The sequence below is a fragment of the Mirounga angustirostris genome, unplaced genomic scaffold, assembly GCF_029215605.1.
Source record: "Mirounga angustirostris isolate CCGP_5_RB_7025 unplaced genomic scaffold, mMirAng1.0.hap1 SCAF_17, whole genome shotgun sequence".
Classification (NCBI taxonomy): Eukaryota; Metazoa; Chordata; class Mammalia; order Carnivora; family Phocidae; genus Mirounga; species Mirounga angustirostris.
Window position 1 is genome coordinate 50,318,866 of NW_026991725.1, and position 16,210 is coordinate 50,335,075.

The 16,210-nt window shown below is 51.2% G+C and overlaps 1 protein-coding gene across 1 annotated transcript in view; it reads left to right on the forward strand.

The window, feature by feature from the left end:
• Positions 1-16,210, forward strand: part of LOC123853585 (protein shisa-6) — a 138,186-nt gene that overhangs the window by 22,268 nt on the left and 99,708 nt on the right. Inside the window, exon 2 of the mRNA XM_045888155.2 lies at positions 1,544-1,704. Coding sequence (XP_045744111.2) covers positions 1,544-1,704 — 161 coding nt within the window. The remainder of the gene's footprint in view (positions 1-1,543; positions 1,705-16,210) is intronic.

Genomic DNA, 16,210 nt, shown 5'->3' on the forward strand with positions numbered 1-16,210 from the left:
AAGATTGCCAGGTTGATGCTCTTCTCCTCGGAAGGTTCAGCATGTCAGAGTCAGCGTAATGGAAGGCAACAATTCACTCTCAGACACGCTTTTAGACTGCGAGGGGGCAGGGTGCTGGGCGCCGGAGTCCCGGTGTGAATGAAGCGGGGGTGGGGTGGGCCAGGCTGGTGGGGGGGGCGGGGAGGCCTGGGGGCGTGGCACCTTGCCCACATCTTAGGGACGCCCCGAGTAGACGGAAGAGTCCCTGCCTAGCTTGTACAAAACAGGGGTGCACTCAGAACTGGGGACCTGGCCCTACGGTGGCCTGCCTTCTCTGGGTGGCGGGGTCTCTTGTAGCTTGTCCACACTCGCCTTCGCCACCTCCGACTATCCCTGCCTGTCTCTGTCCTTTCCACGAACAGTGGTCACACACTCACAGGTCACACAGCATCCCCCACCGAGCGAGTCCTGTTTGAAACCCTTGCTTCAATTTATTAACTCAGAAACCACGTACTGATTTCGCCCAAACTGTGAGCCCTTAGGTGGTGGGAACTGTGTCCTGTTTACCTTTGTCTCTGCGGTGATGCATGCACGCTGGGTCCTCAGTAAATGCACGTTTGGTGGTTGAAGGGACGTGTTGAGTGAAGACAAGTAGCTCAGAGTTGGGGTAGCTGGGTCTCTTGCAGGGGGGCGCGGCGCTCCCGCCGTAGCAGCATCTCCGTGCATCCCTGTTTCTTCCTGTCCATGTTTGTGCATTTTCCTCTCCATGTTTGTGCATTTTGTCGCCTCCTCTAAGCTCCAGCTGCGGTCACGGTCCGCACCGTCCGTGTGGTCGGGTGTTTACCTTGTTGTCTGTATGTCCTGTCTTTGCAGTTACATCATACCTTTCATTCATTCTTTGTTTTTTTGGTTTTTTTTTTTTTTTTGGTTTATTTATTTATTTGAGAGAGAGAGAGAGAGAGAGAGTGAGCACAAGGTGGGGGGAGGGACAGAAGCAGACTCCCCGCTGAGCAGGGAGCCCCATGCGGGGCTCGATCCCAGGACCCTGGGATCATGACCTGAGCCGAAGGCAGACGCTTCACCGACTGAGCCACCCAGGCAGAGAGCTGGGTCCCCAGTATACAGTACGTGCTACCCGGTGGGTGTTTCTCAAAGGGGCGATTGTGCCCATGTTACGAGTAACCTGCTGCTGGAATCGAGGCTACAGATGTCCTGTGGGGGTGTCCTGCTGGCTGGCTCTGCACGCATCTGCCAAGCATAGGGGGGTGTTTGGGTAGCCAGTATTTTGAAAGGGCTCAGGTGACATACATTGAAGACAGAAACCATAATCACTGCCCTTTAAGGCCTGTACCCCCAGGCATGGCATCCTCTACCCTGCGTCCTCCCCCACCCCCCACCCCGGGACCAGTACCCAACGTAGCTGTGGCGCCTGAGAACAAAATACCGTGCGTGCGTCTCCTCCGTAGCTCTGTCCATCAAAGGGCCCACGGAAGTAAGCCAGCTCCCTCTGTGGTTGTGTCCACCTGCTCAGTGAATCTCACCGTGTGATCTCCTCCTTGTTTAGGGCTCTGGCCGACATCTTAAGACAACAGGGACCAATCCCCATAGCACACTGTGAAAGAGAAACTATCTCGGCTATCAATACCTCTCCCAAAGAGAACACACCGGTCAGATCGTCCTCCAAGAACCACTACACCCCCGTGCGCACGGCCAAGCCGACTCCAGGTAAGAGAGCACTGATCGCCTTGCCTTGCGTCTTTGCTGGGGTGGGGGTGGGGGCGCTGGTGAGAGGTGTTGGTGATGCTTCACTCCAGTGGGGCAGGTGGTGCTCCACGGTGCTGGGGGAAGACTCTACTGGGCAGGCCGGGGCGTGTGGACGAGCCTGGGGACCGTCTCCTGGGGAGGGCCATTGGCTGTCCTGGCTGGAGGATAGCGGACGATTCAGGGCACGCGTGATTGAGTCAGTGGTTGGCGTACTCTCTTACCTGATAGGAGGCTTGTGGCGGGCGTGGTGGAGTGTGGTCCCCCACTTGCCCACTGGATGGGATGGTTTAGGTTGCCCAGGATGCCAGATACGTAATGAGAAATTGCCATAGTCAGTCCCAACTGTTGGAATGTACTTCCTGAGAGTAGGGATTATGTCTGTATTATAGGGTGACCTTGTCCTGTGCTCTGTAGATTCCCCCAAATACATGATGAGTTGCCATGTTCTAGCAGTCATCACGATAACCCCACGAAGGAAACGAAGCAGGGTGTATTTTTCTTGCCGTATGGATCAATAAATGAAGCTCAGTGAAATTTAGCGACTTGGGCAAGATCACTGAGATGTTAATGGTCATAAAAACATCAGCAATATGGTAATATAACTCCCATTTATTTGGGTCTTGCTCTGCGCCAAGCGATATGCTGAGCATTTTACATGTATTTCCTTACTTATCCTTCACAGCAATCTTAAAAGGACTTATATTGTCCCCATTTCATAAGAGGAACAGGAAAGTTCAGCAATTTTTCCCAAGGACACATGGGGAGGAAGAAAGCCAGGCTCCAGACCCAGACACAGAGGTTGTAACAGTCAGGACTCAAAAATCCTAACATCCTAAACCAGTTGGGGACATGAACCCAAAGGGTCTGAGTGGATAGTCTCCTTCCAAGTGCAACTTGGATCTGAAAGCTTGACATCTGTCACCCTAACGCCTTTTGGAGGATGGGGCTGTAGGGGTCTGAACTTTACCTGCTGGAAGGATGCGCGGTCAGTCGCTTGGTGCCAGGAGGTATGGCCCAAATTCAAAAGTGTAGTGAACATGCTGCCAAGATCAAATTTCTTTTCCATTCATTCTTGAACTTGCTTCAATTTATTAAATCAGAAACCACGTACTTGCCTTTCAGGTAATCTGCTGAAACCTTTTGAGGATCTGATAGAAGGGAAGGACATTCATTTTCAAAAATATGTACCTTGACATAAACACGTGTATCCATCCAACATTTTTAATATGATATAAGGGGATTCGTGAACCCTTCCAGAGTTAGAAATCCCTGATTTAAAAGTAAAGACGAGAGGTCTAAGATGCACTTTTAGCCTTACTATTATAGATGCTTAAGATGTAAGCAATGGAAGGAATCTTGGCAAAAACATCCAGACCGTGAGTCATCTATCTAGCTGCACATCAGGATCACCTAGGAGCTCTTAAAAATGCTGATGCCTAGGCCCTACACATTAACCCAAATTTCCAGGGATGCTGCTGGCATACGGCTTGTGAAAACCTTCCCAAGGTGATTCTAACCCTCAGACAAGGTGAAGAACCATTGGTCCAGATGGATTCCTCATTTTATGAGTAAAGACCCTATAAGCTATGCTGGTGGTTCTCAAACTTGGCTGCACGTTGGAATCACCCCGGGGGAGCTTTCAGAACGAGGGATACCTGAGTCCCGCACCCAGAGAGTGTGATTTAGTGGATGCGGGAGTGTGGCCTGAGCATGAGGCGGGGAGGTGGGTGCTGAAATCTTCCCAGCTGATTCCATTGTGGAGCAAAGTTTGAGGATCACCGGGTGGTGGAAAATGGCCTAAAGGTACCATTCTAACCAATCCTTATTTTCGTCGATGGCTGTTTAATCCAGCCTTGGTGTTACGATTAAGGTTGAGGAGGGTATTTTTGTTTTCCCGAAGACTCACGGTTTGAAGTCAGGCTTCCCTGGAACCTCATCTGCGATCTTGGAACTTCAGGTCACCCTGGTGTCCAGTGCGCCCCTGGGAGTTTATCCCGACCCCACTCTGCTCTGATTTCCTCTGTCTCATTCACCAGCCTGCTTGCTCCCAGCCACTGAATCCAGGCTGACTAAGTGGACAGTCCCGATTGACTCTTAAATACATTTCTGGGCAGGAAGCTTTATCATTTATTCTGGTCTTGGTGTATATCCTCTCTCGGTAATCCGAGAAGGAAAACTTACAGTTCCGTGATTCACTTCCATGCTTGTTTGGAGAAATCCCACCCTGTATTTCTCCACCGGGGACTCTTCACTTTGTCTTTCGAGAGGGGCCTGGTTTCCCTGGTCCAGAGACTGCTCTCAGTAGCAGTGACACTTAAATTTAAAAGCAATTTCATAACCCTCAGGCTCCTACAGCCTCTCCTGGGCTCAACGGCTTTTCCATGCAGCTGCTGATATCCTTTGCCACAAAATGTTGCAACTGGAGCAGAAGTTTCAACAGAACTTTCCCTAAGTGTCCAAAGGGGAGATTCTTTGTGATTTTTGTCACCCCTCGAATCAATGAACCACTGGTCGGAAGGGTACGGTGGCAGAAATACCGGGAGGCGTCACAGAATGAGTCGTTCTGCTACTCAAAGTGAGGTCCGTGGACCGCCTGCATCAGCATTCCCAGGGGGTTCGTGAGAGATGCGGTGTCTCAGGCTCCAGCTCACCCTGCCGAAGGAGAGCCTGCATTTTTTAAAAAAGATTTTATTTATTTATTTGAGAGAGAGAAAGAGCACAGAGGGAGAGTGAGAGGGAGAAGCAGGTCCCCGCGGAGCAGGGGGCCCGACCAGGACCCTGGGACCATGACCTGAGCCCAAGGCAGACGCTTCACCGACTGAACCACGCAGGCACCCGAGAACCTGCATTTTCGTGAAATCACTTAGCAAGGGAAGTTAGAGAAGCGTTGGAGAAACCTGGGCTTTGAAGTACAATCCCCTGTCTGTTTTCTGGCCCTGTGACTTACTCCGTATATGACCTTGGCAGGCCGCTTGGTCTGAGTGTCCTTGTCTGCCCTTGAGGCTAATAGTATCTGCTTCCCTGAGTTGTTTTACGGATATAATGAGTTAAACCGACTAGAAGACTTAAAACTGGTCCTGACGCATAGCACACGCTCCCTGTGAGCTGTGACCAGACTACAGAAGTATATCCACGGCTCACGGCAAGTTAGTTAAAAAAAAAAAAGAGGGAAAACCAAAGGCATTGGTATTCTTAGACAAGGCAGGGTCGGTGGGGTTGTGTCCGAGATGAAAGCCCCTGGACCCAGGCGTTCCTGTGCTTGGCCCCCACCCACAGGGCATCTTCTGAGGGCGAAAGTGGTTTGTTGGGTTTTGTAGGGCTCCATCCAGTTTTTGGATGCCCAAAGCACATGCCTGGTTAGATTAGGAAATGGGGTGAGTCCTGTCTTAATAATAATAATACAGAGAGAACATGAGTAGCAAAAGTACCATTTGTTGAGCACCTACTATGCGCTGGGTCCTCTGTTAAACACTTTATTTAAATTTTTATTTTATTTTAAATATTTCATTTTTAAGTAATCTCTACACCCAGTGTGGGGCTCGAACTTAAACCTCAGAGATCAAGACTCGCGTGCTCTACTGACCGAGCCAACCGGGCGCCCCTAGGGTTTGATTTTAATTCCAGGAGACACTTTATTATACAGGTGGACCCTGTAAGTTTTCTTAGGTATAGGAGCTCCTATCCCCATGTTAGAAAATTCCTCTTTCCTTCTGGAAGAGCCTTTTAGCTAACGCTTCCAGAAGTCCCTTCTCTACTTTAAAGGGAGATGCGTGATGGACAGTGTGGTCCATGGACAGCTGTCACTGCATCCCCATGGGAATTGGTTAAAAATGCAGAACCTTGGGCCCTTTCCCAGAAGTACTGAGTCAGAATCTGCTCTTTAACATGATCTTCAGATGATGCATAAGCTCATTCAGGTGGAAGAAGCTCCCTTTAGCGTAGGGAGCCTCAGCCCTGGCTGCACAATGGACTCGTGTACACAGTTCTGAAACTACTCATGCTTGGCCCTCACCCCCAAAGATTCTGCATTAATTGGTCAGGAGTGGTACCTGGACATTGGTGTTTTTCAAGAGCTTCCCATGTGGTCGGTTCTCATGTTCAGCAAACTTTGAGAACCGGAGCTGAGAGGGAGACTGGCAAGTGAGGGAAACATCTTGAGGGCTGTGGAGCGTGGGTGCACCTCAAGACCCAGCAGCTCGAGCCTGGCTGGCCCAGGTTAGCAGGCTGCAGAGACACGTCCTCCCCATGGTAGGCGAGGCAGAAGGAGTGGAGGACGCAGGTGCGCCGACGGGGAGGGACCAGTCTGCAGCTCTGATGGGGTCACTGGGCAGCAGTGGGGATGAGCAGAAATACCAGAATGGATCGGAGAGTCGGGTAGAGCCAGGCATCGGGAAATGCACCAGGATCTGGAGCTGCAAGTCCCTAGAGGCTTGTAGGGGGTGGGGTGGGGGGCGTGCTTGCTTGGTCTTCAAGGGTGGGTGAGAATGGAGACTTAGCATCTGCCTGGCCTGACTCAGCCCTAAAGAGCCTGGCCGGGGGCCACTGGGGGACAGCGGGGTACCTGTCCCTCCCAGTAGCAGGTGACACCCCGTGTTGGGGGTCCAAACTTTTGATACCCAGCTCCCCCCGTTATCAAGAGTGGCCTCAGCTGGAGGAAATAAATATTTATGTCCCGGCCACACACCACTGTGAGTTGTATAAATGAGCAATCAGTCATCCTGCCTCTTGTCAAAGCTGTGTGTTATAATGGCAGACGAAGGGAGCCAAGGGACGTGACTGTTTAAGCTTTGTGGAGACTGGGAATGAAGCATGGGCAGCTGACAGAGGGGCGCTTTGTCACAGCTCCGCGTGGCCGGGCCCCTCGCTGCTCCTGCCACCTTCCGTGTCTCTTGCTGGAATCCAGACCCTGTCCCTCCTCATGTCCAGTCCATGCCTGCCTTGGGGTCTTTCCCTCTTTTGATTTTTGGCCGGAAACTTTCCGTCGCCAGATCCCGGTGCCACGAAATCGATGCTCTGATGGCACTGCCTTGCCTACCTCCTCGTCTGCACCGGTCCCCTGCCTTACTTTCTTCCGAGCACGTATGCTGTCTAACTCACATCGTGCACCTGTTGGCTCTTTGGTTCACTGTCTTTGCCGCTATCAGAATGTAAGCTCCAGAAAGCAGGGGTTTTGTCTTTGTCTTCACTGTAGTGTCTCTGGACCAGGGGCGTTGCCTGGAAGATCACGGGTTCTCAGTGACTATGCAGGGAATGAATGAATGAATGATGACACGACTCCTTCCTAGGATGGACGTAGGGGCCAGCACGCAGGTACTGGTTACGCAGCTCATGCTACAGAGCTCCCGCAAAGGCTGCGTGTCCCTTCTGTGGCCCTCTGTGTAACATCAGTGGGGAGTCGGCCACTTGGACAGCCTGGCAGTCTGGCCATCCGGCGTTAGGCTGAGCTGGAGGCCCTGGTTCCCAGTGCCCAGGCTTTTCACCAGCGCCCCTACCCCCCACCCCTGGCTCTCTCCTCCTGTCTGGGGCTGACCCAGCTCTCCACGGCACAGTGTGGCCAGAGACTGGAAGCTTCCCCTCCCTGCCTCCCTGCCTCCCTGCCTCCCTGGTTAGAGAGGCCCTGACCCAGGGGGCCCCCACCCTTCTGCCCACTGACCCAAGAAAGACTCCTATGCAGAGGTCTTGGAAGCTCAGGCAGATCAGAGTCCCCATTTGCAAGGATCGGTTTGGGGCTGTGGGCTATACACCTGAACTCTGAGAAACTTCTGGTCAACCTCAGCCCCTCGAGGGAAGTGGGATTCTTCTTTGTCTCATCCCCAGGGAGACAGGAATGTCTTGTTCTAGAAGGGGTTGACATTATGGCCACAGATGACGTTGGAGCTCTCGGGACGGTGAGATCAGCTGACCCAGAGTGTTGGAGTTGGAGCTGGGCAGACCTGGGTGTGACTCCTCCCTACCCACTCACAGGCTCTAGGACCCCGGCTTGCGTCCTGCGTCTGTGAAGTGGGGTAACGGGCACCCTCCTTAGAGCAGAGGGCCGTTGACGTGTTGAATGGAATAGTCTGTGTATTTCAAGGGCACTGGCGTGGCTCTGACCTTATGCTCAGGGGCCACCTTCATTTCAATCATCATTGTGACTGTCCTCGCTGTCACCAGCCATACCTTCTCCGTGTTCCTCTGCCTCTTCTTTTCTCCTTCTCCCTGGTAACCGCTAGGTTTTCCTCTGTCCCTGCTCCTTTTCATGGTTCCCCTGATTGCATTGATCCATCTCTCACCTTGTGGGTCTTCAGCAGTGACCGCATCTCAGCGGTTCCGTTAAAACAGGCACTAACTCAGCCCACCATGGGCCTGCCATTTCCTTCTGAGGATCTCCCTGGCCATTCCCTGCCACTGGTCTCTGTACTCTGGTCTTCCCAAATAGTTTACACGAAGCTTATCACGTCCCCGATGTTGCCCTGGGTCCTGGGGGTCCACGAATGGAGCCCTGTTGGTTCCCCACAGTTGATAAGCATGGAGACAAGCATGGCGCCATCCTTACAAGGACAACAGGGTGTGGGTGTAGAGAGGGGAGCGGGAAACCCAGGATCCCACAGAGGCTGGCATGCTTGAGTGGGTCTTGCAGGATGCCTAGGAGTTCCACAGGCCAGAAAGGGTGGGCAGTGTGCTGTGCAAACTAGTGCAGCCTGTCTTCCAGAATCATCAAGGTGGGAAATAAAATCTGCAAGGAACATTCTGTGAGAAGGATGCTCTCAGGGGCTTGGCCCCGTGTGGGTGTGAGGCCCCTCCACGTTGGCAAAGCTCCGTGGGTTCTTAGGGTCAGCTTTTCATGCTTTGCTGTTTGTTGCTTCCCTTGGGTTCAGGCAGGCAGCGACTCCCTATATTGACTTCGGCATATCCACCCCCCTTTCTTAGCCAAAGGCTTTCATCTGGACTGAGCACACAGACGGCCAAGCCTAGTAAGCTCGCGTGGCAAGGAAGAGTCACCTTTCTCTTTGGGGGGATCTGCGTCTTACTCAGTCTTTTACATCGGTTCTGGTGGTTCTGACATTTTCCTTTCTTGCTTTCCTCCGGTGTGTGGGCGACATTGCAGCTGAGTGATTTCTGGGCAACGAGACCTCTGCATAGTCTATCTCAGAGCCATTCCCCATTCGCATTCTTGTTTTCATTCCATTTCCCAGGACGCTGGATCCTTTCTGCAAAATTCCACCACTTAAAAGTCATCCGTGCCTTCAGACAAGGGTTAAAGGCCATTGGGGTGGTGGTTAAAGGCACAAACTACGGAGCCAGACGGGTGAATCTAGACTGCCTCAGTTTCCCCGTCTGTGAAATGGGGCTGGTGATAGCATCTCCTTCCTAGGACGGTTGTGGGATTAAAGCAGTTTGAATGGATAGCAGTCAGAGCAGCATCGGATAGAGGGAAACACTGTTTTCAGTCCGCAGGGGCTCCTGTGTTGGTCACTTGGCCACCTGTGACTGTTGAGTGCTCAGAATTGAAGTTGAAATAGAAAAATGTTTCAGAGCCTCCCAAATTTCAAATGGTTTTTTTTCTGGCAAAGAGCCTAAAATAGCTCCGTAATTTTTTATGTTGAGTGCATGTTGAAATGGTAGTATTTTGCATATATTGGATTAAGTAGAATCTATTATACAATTAATTTCACTTGTTTCTTTTAATTTATTTTTTTAACGTGGCTACCAGAAAATGGAAAAATCACACTGATCCAAATGTTAGTGGCATCGAGAGTCTACTTGAGTTCAAGTTTCATTCACGAACAAGACAAACTCTTTGTACATCTTATACTGTATTGGCGGAGACAGGAAGTATACCATAAATAACTTCAGGGCATGATGCTCAGACAGGATCAGACAGGTGATGTGTTCGAGGAACACTGGGGAGAGGTGGCATTTGATCTGGTAGCTGACTGAAGAGCAGGAGCCGGCCATGGAGAGATCTGGAGGAAGAACATTCCAGGTAGAGGGCATAGCAAGTGCAAAGGCCCTGAGGCAGGTGCAGACCTGGCGTGTTTAAGGCACAGAAATCAGACACGGGTTTCGAGTGTGGCAGGGGTAGACGTGGGCTGGCCACGCAGGGTGTTAGAGGCCATGGTAAGGAGTGTGGATTTTTTGCAAGCGTCATCTGATTTCTGTTTTAATACGATGATTCTGGTTGCCACATCGTGGGAATGGGCTCTGTTGAGAAGCAGGAAAACAATGAGCATTTTTAATAGTGAGATGAGTTGATGAGAGAACTTTCTCGGACTTTCTTCTCCACGGGAAGAGGTATAAGGGAGCAGGGTGATGCAGGATGATGGCCCATGGGTTTCCGAATCAGACAAATGAAGCTCCAGATCCCACCCAAGCTTGGATGAGCCCATAGACCTTTGTCCAGGGTTCTCCAAGAGGGGTTGGCCAACTTTTTCTGCAAAGGGCCAGATTGTAAGCGCTTTAGGCTCTGCAGCCGGAAATCCTCTGTGGCATCTGTTCAGGTCCACCAGTGTGGCGTGGAAGTAGCCATAGTAATATGTCAATGATGGACTTGGCCGTGTGCCCATAAACCATTATTTACAATAACAGGCAGTGGGCAGGATTTGGCCTGGGGGCTGTCGTTTGTCAACACTCGCTCTCCACCTTGCTCTGAAAGCCACGTCCGCCTTCCATGTGGCACGTGAACAGGGACGTGTCCGGCACCAGGAGGCTGTGGGCGAGCCTCTGGCCAGCCAGAGCCCTGAGCCCATTCAGGCTTCCCATGCATGCTCCACTCTGTGCTCTGTCTGGAATATTCTCTCTTTGTCTGCTCTCCCCCAGCCTTGCCTCCCCCCGCTTACCTCCCAGGTGTCAGCTGAGCTCCCACCAACACAGGGATGCCCTGTGTGCCTGATGCCCCCGCACCCCGGGCTCCCTGTCATTGCAGAGCGTTGGGACTGGGCGGAGTGTTGACTCCAGTTCAGAGCGAAGCTCTGCCTCCTCCCTGGCTGTAGGCCCTTGACCGATTTACTGTTGACACTGTTCGGGGGTCAACAACCAGAGCAAATTGCTGGTCACTCTGGAAACAGCTGTTTTTAGGCTGCATTGAAAGAACTTCGAATCTGGATCCAGGGTGGATCCAGAGACAGGCCTGTTCTTCCCGTGGCTCATGTGGGGACACCTGCTGTCCCGTGTCCTGTTGGAGACACCCGTGCCCAGCCTGTGCCCGGAGAGTGACGCGGAGCTTTGTAAAATGCTTTCTGGGCACTGACTTATGTAAATCCTGTAGCAGCCTGACAAAGCAGTCACGATGATCATGCCCACCTTGTCGAGAAGGCTCAGGGGCTCCAGAATCCTGTTCAAGGTCACACGGCCTGGAGGGGGCTGGTCTGGGCTCTGAGTGCAGGCAGTCTGACCCCGGAGCCCAGGCCCTAATGTCAGACTGGCCATAGGTACAGACCAGAGGTACAGACGGACAAGGGGACACGGGGGGCCCCTTGCAGCTGCTTGAAACCTGTCCTGTGACCAGGGAGGTCGATGTCGGCTCCTGCTTTTCACTGTGCCCAGACTTGGGGTTTGTGGAAGATGCTAGAAGAGGCCACTGGTTGCTCAGACTAAGGGCGCCTGTTTTCATGATGTGAGCCTCTCAGCTTCAAGACAGAGGCCACCTGGCCAGTGCTGAGCCACTCAACCCAGGATGCACTTAAGTAGGGCTGGGGGAGCCTCTGGGCGTTTTTAGCTTCAGGAGAGGCTCGCCCAGCAACTTGTAAGGTTCTTCCTTTCTGAGAATATACTAGGAGTGGTCGCCAGCGTCTATGGAGGGCTGACTGGGCTCAGAGCCTCCTCCCGTGGGTCCTGTCCCTTCACCCCTGCTGGGGGCTGCAGGGGCAGGGTGTGGACCTGGCTCACTCTGTCCTACCCAGAGCTCACTTAGCGGCTACAATGCTTTGTCTTTTTCTTGGGATTCTGTGACCCCTGGGGTCAGAGCTCAGGCGAGCTCAGCGACTGAATCACTGTCCCATTCATTCTTGAATTCTTGTGCAAGCCTTGTCACAGAGGGGAAGTTCATTCCCACCGCAGGATTTAATGCCATTCAGAAAGTGAGTCCCAAGCCCCTGTATTCTGATACTGAGGGTGGTGGGGAATGGCTCTTCCCGGCCCAGGATTGCCTTAAGAAGGGGTGTGCCCGGGAGCAGAGCCTTCCAGAAGCCAAAGGAGCTGTCCTCGTCTGGGCTAGGCGGGCTGTGCCCGAGATGCCCTGCCCATTCCGAGGGCCCCATCTTGCGTGGGAGCCGCAGGGGCTCGGCCACCTTGGCCAGAATGGACCCCCCACCCGCACCCTTGCTGCCAGGGAAGCAGCCAGAGTGGAGGGCGGACAGAGCCTGCTCTCACCATATGGCTGGGGGAGAAGGGAGAGTCACTGAGCTGGCCCACTAATTACCTACCGCGCCCAGGAAGCAGAAGGATTTAGAATGTGTGCTGGGTGTTACCAAAATGAGGTGCAGGGGAGAGGGAGAGCCAAGGCGCTGTGGACAGGGTTAGAATTCACAATTACCTCGGTGAGTTGGCAAAACGGAGGGACCAGCCCAGCACGCACGGTTCAGCGAGGACAAGAGCAAGAGGGCGCTGGACAGGGAAGGCAAATTGCCGCAGGCCTCAGGGGAGGGTGGCCACAGGTCCTCGGCCCTCAAGTTGGGAAAGATGAGGGCTCCCAGGGTGAGGGGAGCCCAGCCTCCACCCGAGTGGGTGGTAGGGGTATTTTTCTGTAGGGGGCTCCACGCCCATCACCTACTGAGTACAGGATAGTGGGGGGACCAAAGATGGAGGAGGGGACGTTGAGCCGTCTGCATCTAGATGTTAGGCACCCGCTATGCACTGAGTGCTCCGTTAGGTCCTATGGAAGCGAGATGAGGAGTAAGACATAGTCCTGGCCTCAGGGACTTAAATCCAGGAGCAGAAAGACAAGACTGTACAGTAAAAAGATAATTCCGGTGCACCACCAGAATTACATGCTCAGGAGGTTCAGACGGAGGCTGCTCTGGTCAGGGAGAGCGTCACCTAGGGCCTTGAAGGGTGGGTAGATTAATGGGCGAGGAGGGTAGAGGGGTAGCTTTTGGCTGGTCAACTAGGGCCAGAGCCTACAGGGCAGGGATGCTTAAGGAACCAGTGGTCTGCAAAGGTGAGTGATGACTCGTTCCTTTGGAAAGGTTGGTCGTGGCTTTTTTATAAACAGAGAGTCATGATGAAAGAACCAGGGAAAAGGCCAGAAGGAACTAAAACTCTGTGTCCTATTGGAGAAGGCTGCTCTGAATCGGGGACTTTTTTTTTTTCCTTCTTTAAACATAAGGGCTGTGTCCCCGAGGGGCAGGAGCTGTGTGGGTAGGAGTGGGGTGCCGGGAGTGGAGGTACCATATGGCTCCCCCATTAGTTGGGCTAATGATGGGGGATAGGGTTGAGGCAAAGCTGGACCCTGCAAGGGGGCTTGGAGAGGAGGCTTTGAGGGTCTGTAAGGTGAGAAGTGCACAGAGGAGGAGGCGCGAGGACCACAGACCATGAGCAGCACCTTGAGAAAAAGGAGAAGGGGAGGTCAGAGCGGGACTCAGGAGACTGATCCCTTCGTTCATGTAGGGATGGTTTTGATCCTTTAGTGGGAACCAGGCACCGAGGCTCTGGGAGTGAACCAAAGAAAGTGCCTAGTCTCAGGGCACTTACATTCAGTTATAGGAGGCGGGAAATAAACCCATAAACATGCAGCATAAAATCGGGTCGTGATAAGTGCTTCAAAGGGAAATAGAGCAGGGAAGTAGAAAGTGGTGGGAAGTGGTAGGAAAAAGCCTGATTTGAAGAAGGGACCTAGATGACTGGTCATTATACTGAAGCAGAGACCCAAATGGCTGAGAGAATGATCCACGTGTGACTGTGTCCAGAGGGGAGATTGTGCCAGAAGTGTTGGGGAACGAGGGTAGTAGAGTGGCTAGTGTGGAGAGAGCCAGGGTAGAGACACGGTAGTGGATGAAGTCAAAGACGTGGGGCGTTGTGGGCCACGGTGGAGTCTTGGGCTTCATTCTGGGTGTGATGGGAGCCCTTGTGGGGGTCGCAGCAGTGGAGTGATAAGCTCTGACTCACATCTGAACGTCATCCCTCTGACTGCTATGTTGAGAATAGACCCTGGAAGGGCAAACATGGAGGAAAGGAGATGTGGGAGGAGGGGATGAGACAGAGGCTTCGACTGGGATGGGATGATGGTGATGGAGGATGTGAGAAAGATTCACATTCAGTGTTCATTTATTCTTAACTTCTCGTTTGGAAGAGTTTTAAAAGCCAGTGGAAACTTTTGAAATGATTAAACGATATAGTGAATACCTATATGGCCTTCACCAGCAGTTAACATTTGCCTCCCTCTGTCTCTCTTCTCCTCCTCTTCCTCTTCCTTCTGTCACCATCACCATCATCACCATCATCGTTGTCACTGTCATTATCACCATTCTCATTACTGTCACCATATCTTCATCACCATCATCATCATTACTGTCATCACTACCATCATCACCACCATCATCATCATCACCACCATCATCATCACCACTTCATCATCACCATCATCATCACCACCATCACTATCATCACCATCATCATCACCACCATCATCATCATCATCATCATCACCATCATCATCACCCATCACTATCATCACCATCATCATCACCACCACCATCACCACCATCATCATCACCATCATCACCACCATCATCATCATCATTACTGTCAACACTACCATCATCATCATCACCACCATCACCATCATCACCATCACCACCATCATCATCACCACTTCATCATCACCATCATCATCACCACCATCACTATCATCACCATCATCATTACCGTCAACACTACCATCATCATCACCACCATCACCATCACCACTATCACCGTCATCATCACCATCACGATCATCAACATCATCATCATCATCATCACCACCATCACCACCATCACCATCATCATCACCATCACCATCATTACCATCATCACCACCTCATCATCACCAGCATCACTATAACATCATCATTACTGTTGACATCATTTTCATCATCATCAGCATTACTGTCACCACCACCATCATCATCGTCATCACCATCACCATCATTATTACTGTCACCATCATCTTCATCATCACTATCACTACCATCTCCGGCATCATCACTATCACCATATCACCATCATCATCATCACCATCACCATGACCACCAGCAGCATCACTATGATCATCATCAGAACCGAATCATGATATCATGATTCTCCACTGCTAAATATTCCATCATGTATCTTCTAAATTCAAGGATGTTTTCTTACATAACCATGAAACAATTATGTGATGTAGGGAATTCATCTTTGTTACAATACTGATATCTAGAAGAGAGTGCAGGATTTATTTGAAGTAGAATGACAGCATTTGCTGATGGATTATATGGTGGATATGAAGAGAAGGTAGGAGTCAGTGATGACATCAAGATTTTGGACAGAGAAAATTGTTGCTGAGAATGGCCAGGCCAGTGCAAAGATCTGGAATGAATTGCTGAGGGCTCTTAACCAAAAGAAGATTAGGAAGAGTCTGAGTGTTGGCAGATGAGCTGAGCTGGTGGGCTGTTCAGTTCTCCAGTGGATGTTGCCGTAGCACTTCTAAGGGAAGTCAGAGAATCTGGGCTCTCTCCTCCTTTCTCACTGTCTCTCTTTCTCTTTCTGTTTCTCTCTCTGTCTCCATCTCTATCTCTCTCTTTCACACACACACCCTACATGTACATATACACACATAGACAGACTTCCTTCTCCCAGTGATCTGGACCTGAATTTAGCCATAGTTATATCTCACCATAACTAAACAGAACAAATAATGACCCATTAGACTGTAAGTGTCTTGAGGACAGGGACATGTCTGCTTTACTTACTGTGTTCAGGGTGTACATCTTTTGGCATTCAGGTATTCAAAAACTATTTCTTGAATAAATGAATGACAGAGTGAATGTTCTTATTTAATACATTAGGCAGGGTGGGGCGATCATGAATATATGTGCTTGCGAGTGGCAGAATACCTAAAATAACAATTGTTGACGCAAAAGAGAAATTTCTTTCTCTGTCTTGTATAAAAGAAGTCAGTCCAGGGATGGGAGGGTGCTACAGTGTAAGGGAACTCCTTTTATCTGTTTGCTTTGGTTTCTAAACATGTGGCTTCCATGTCATGGCCCAAAGTAGCTGCCCAAGCACATGCCATTGTGCCTGGGAGGAAGAAAGGACCAAGATCATACCACATTTCTTTAAGGACACTTGCTTGAAGTTGCCATACCACTCCTACTTCCATCACGTTAGCCAATGTAGTGACCGTGTGACCAGTTAAGATATGGGAGTTCTTTTACTAGAGAAAAATGGCTCTTGGGGGACATTTAGTGTCACAGTGTGGCCTGGCAGGGGACCGGGGCTGTGTGGTGCTTTCTACTACCAACCATCAGTA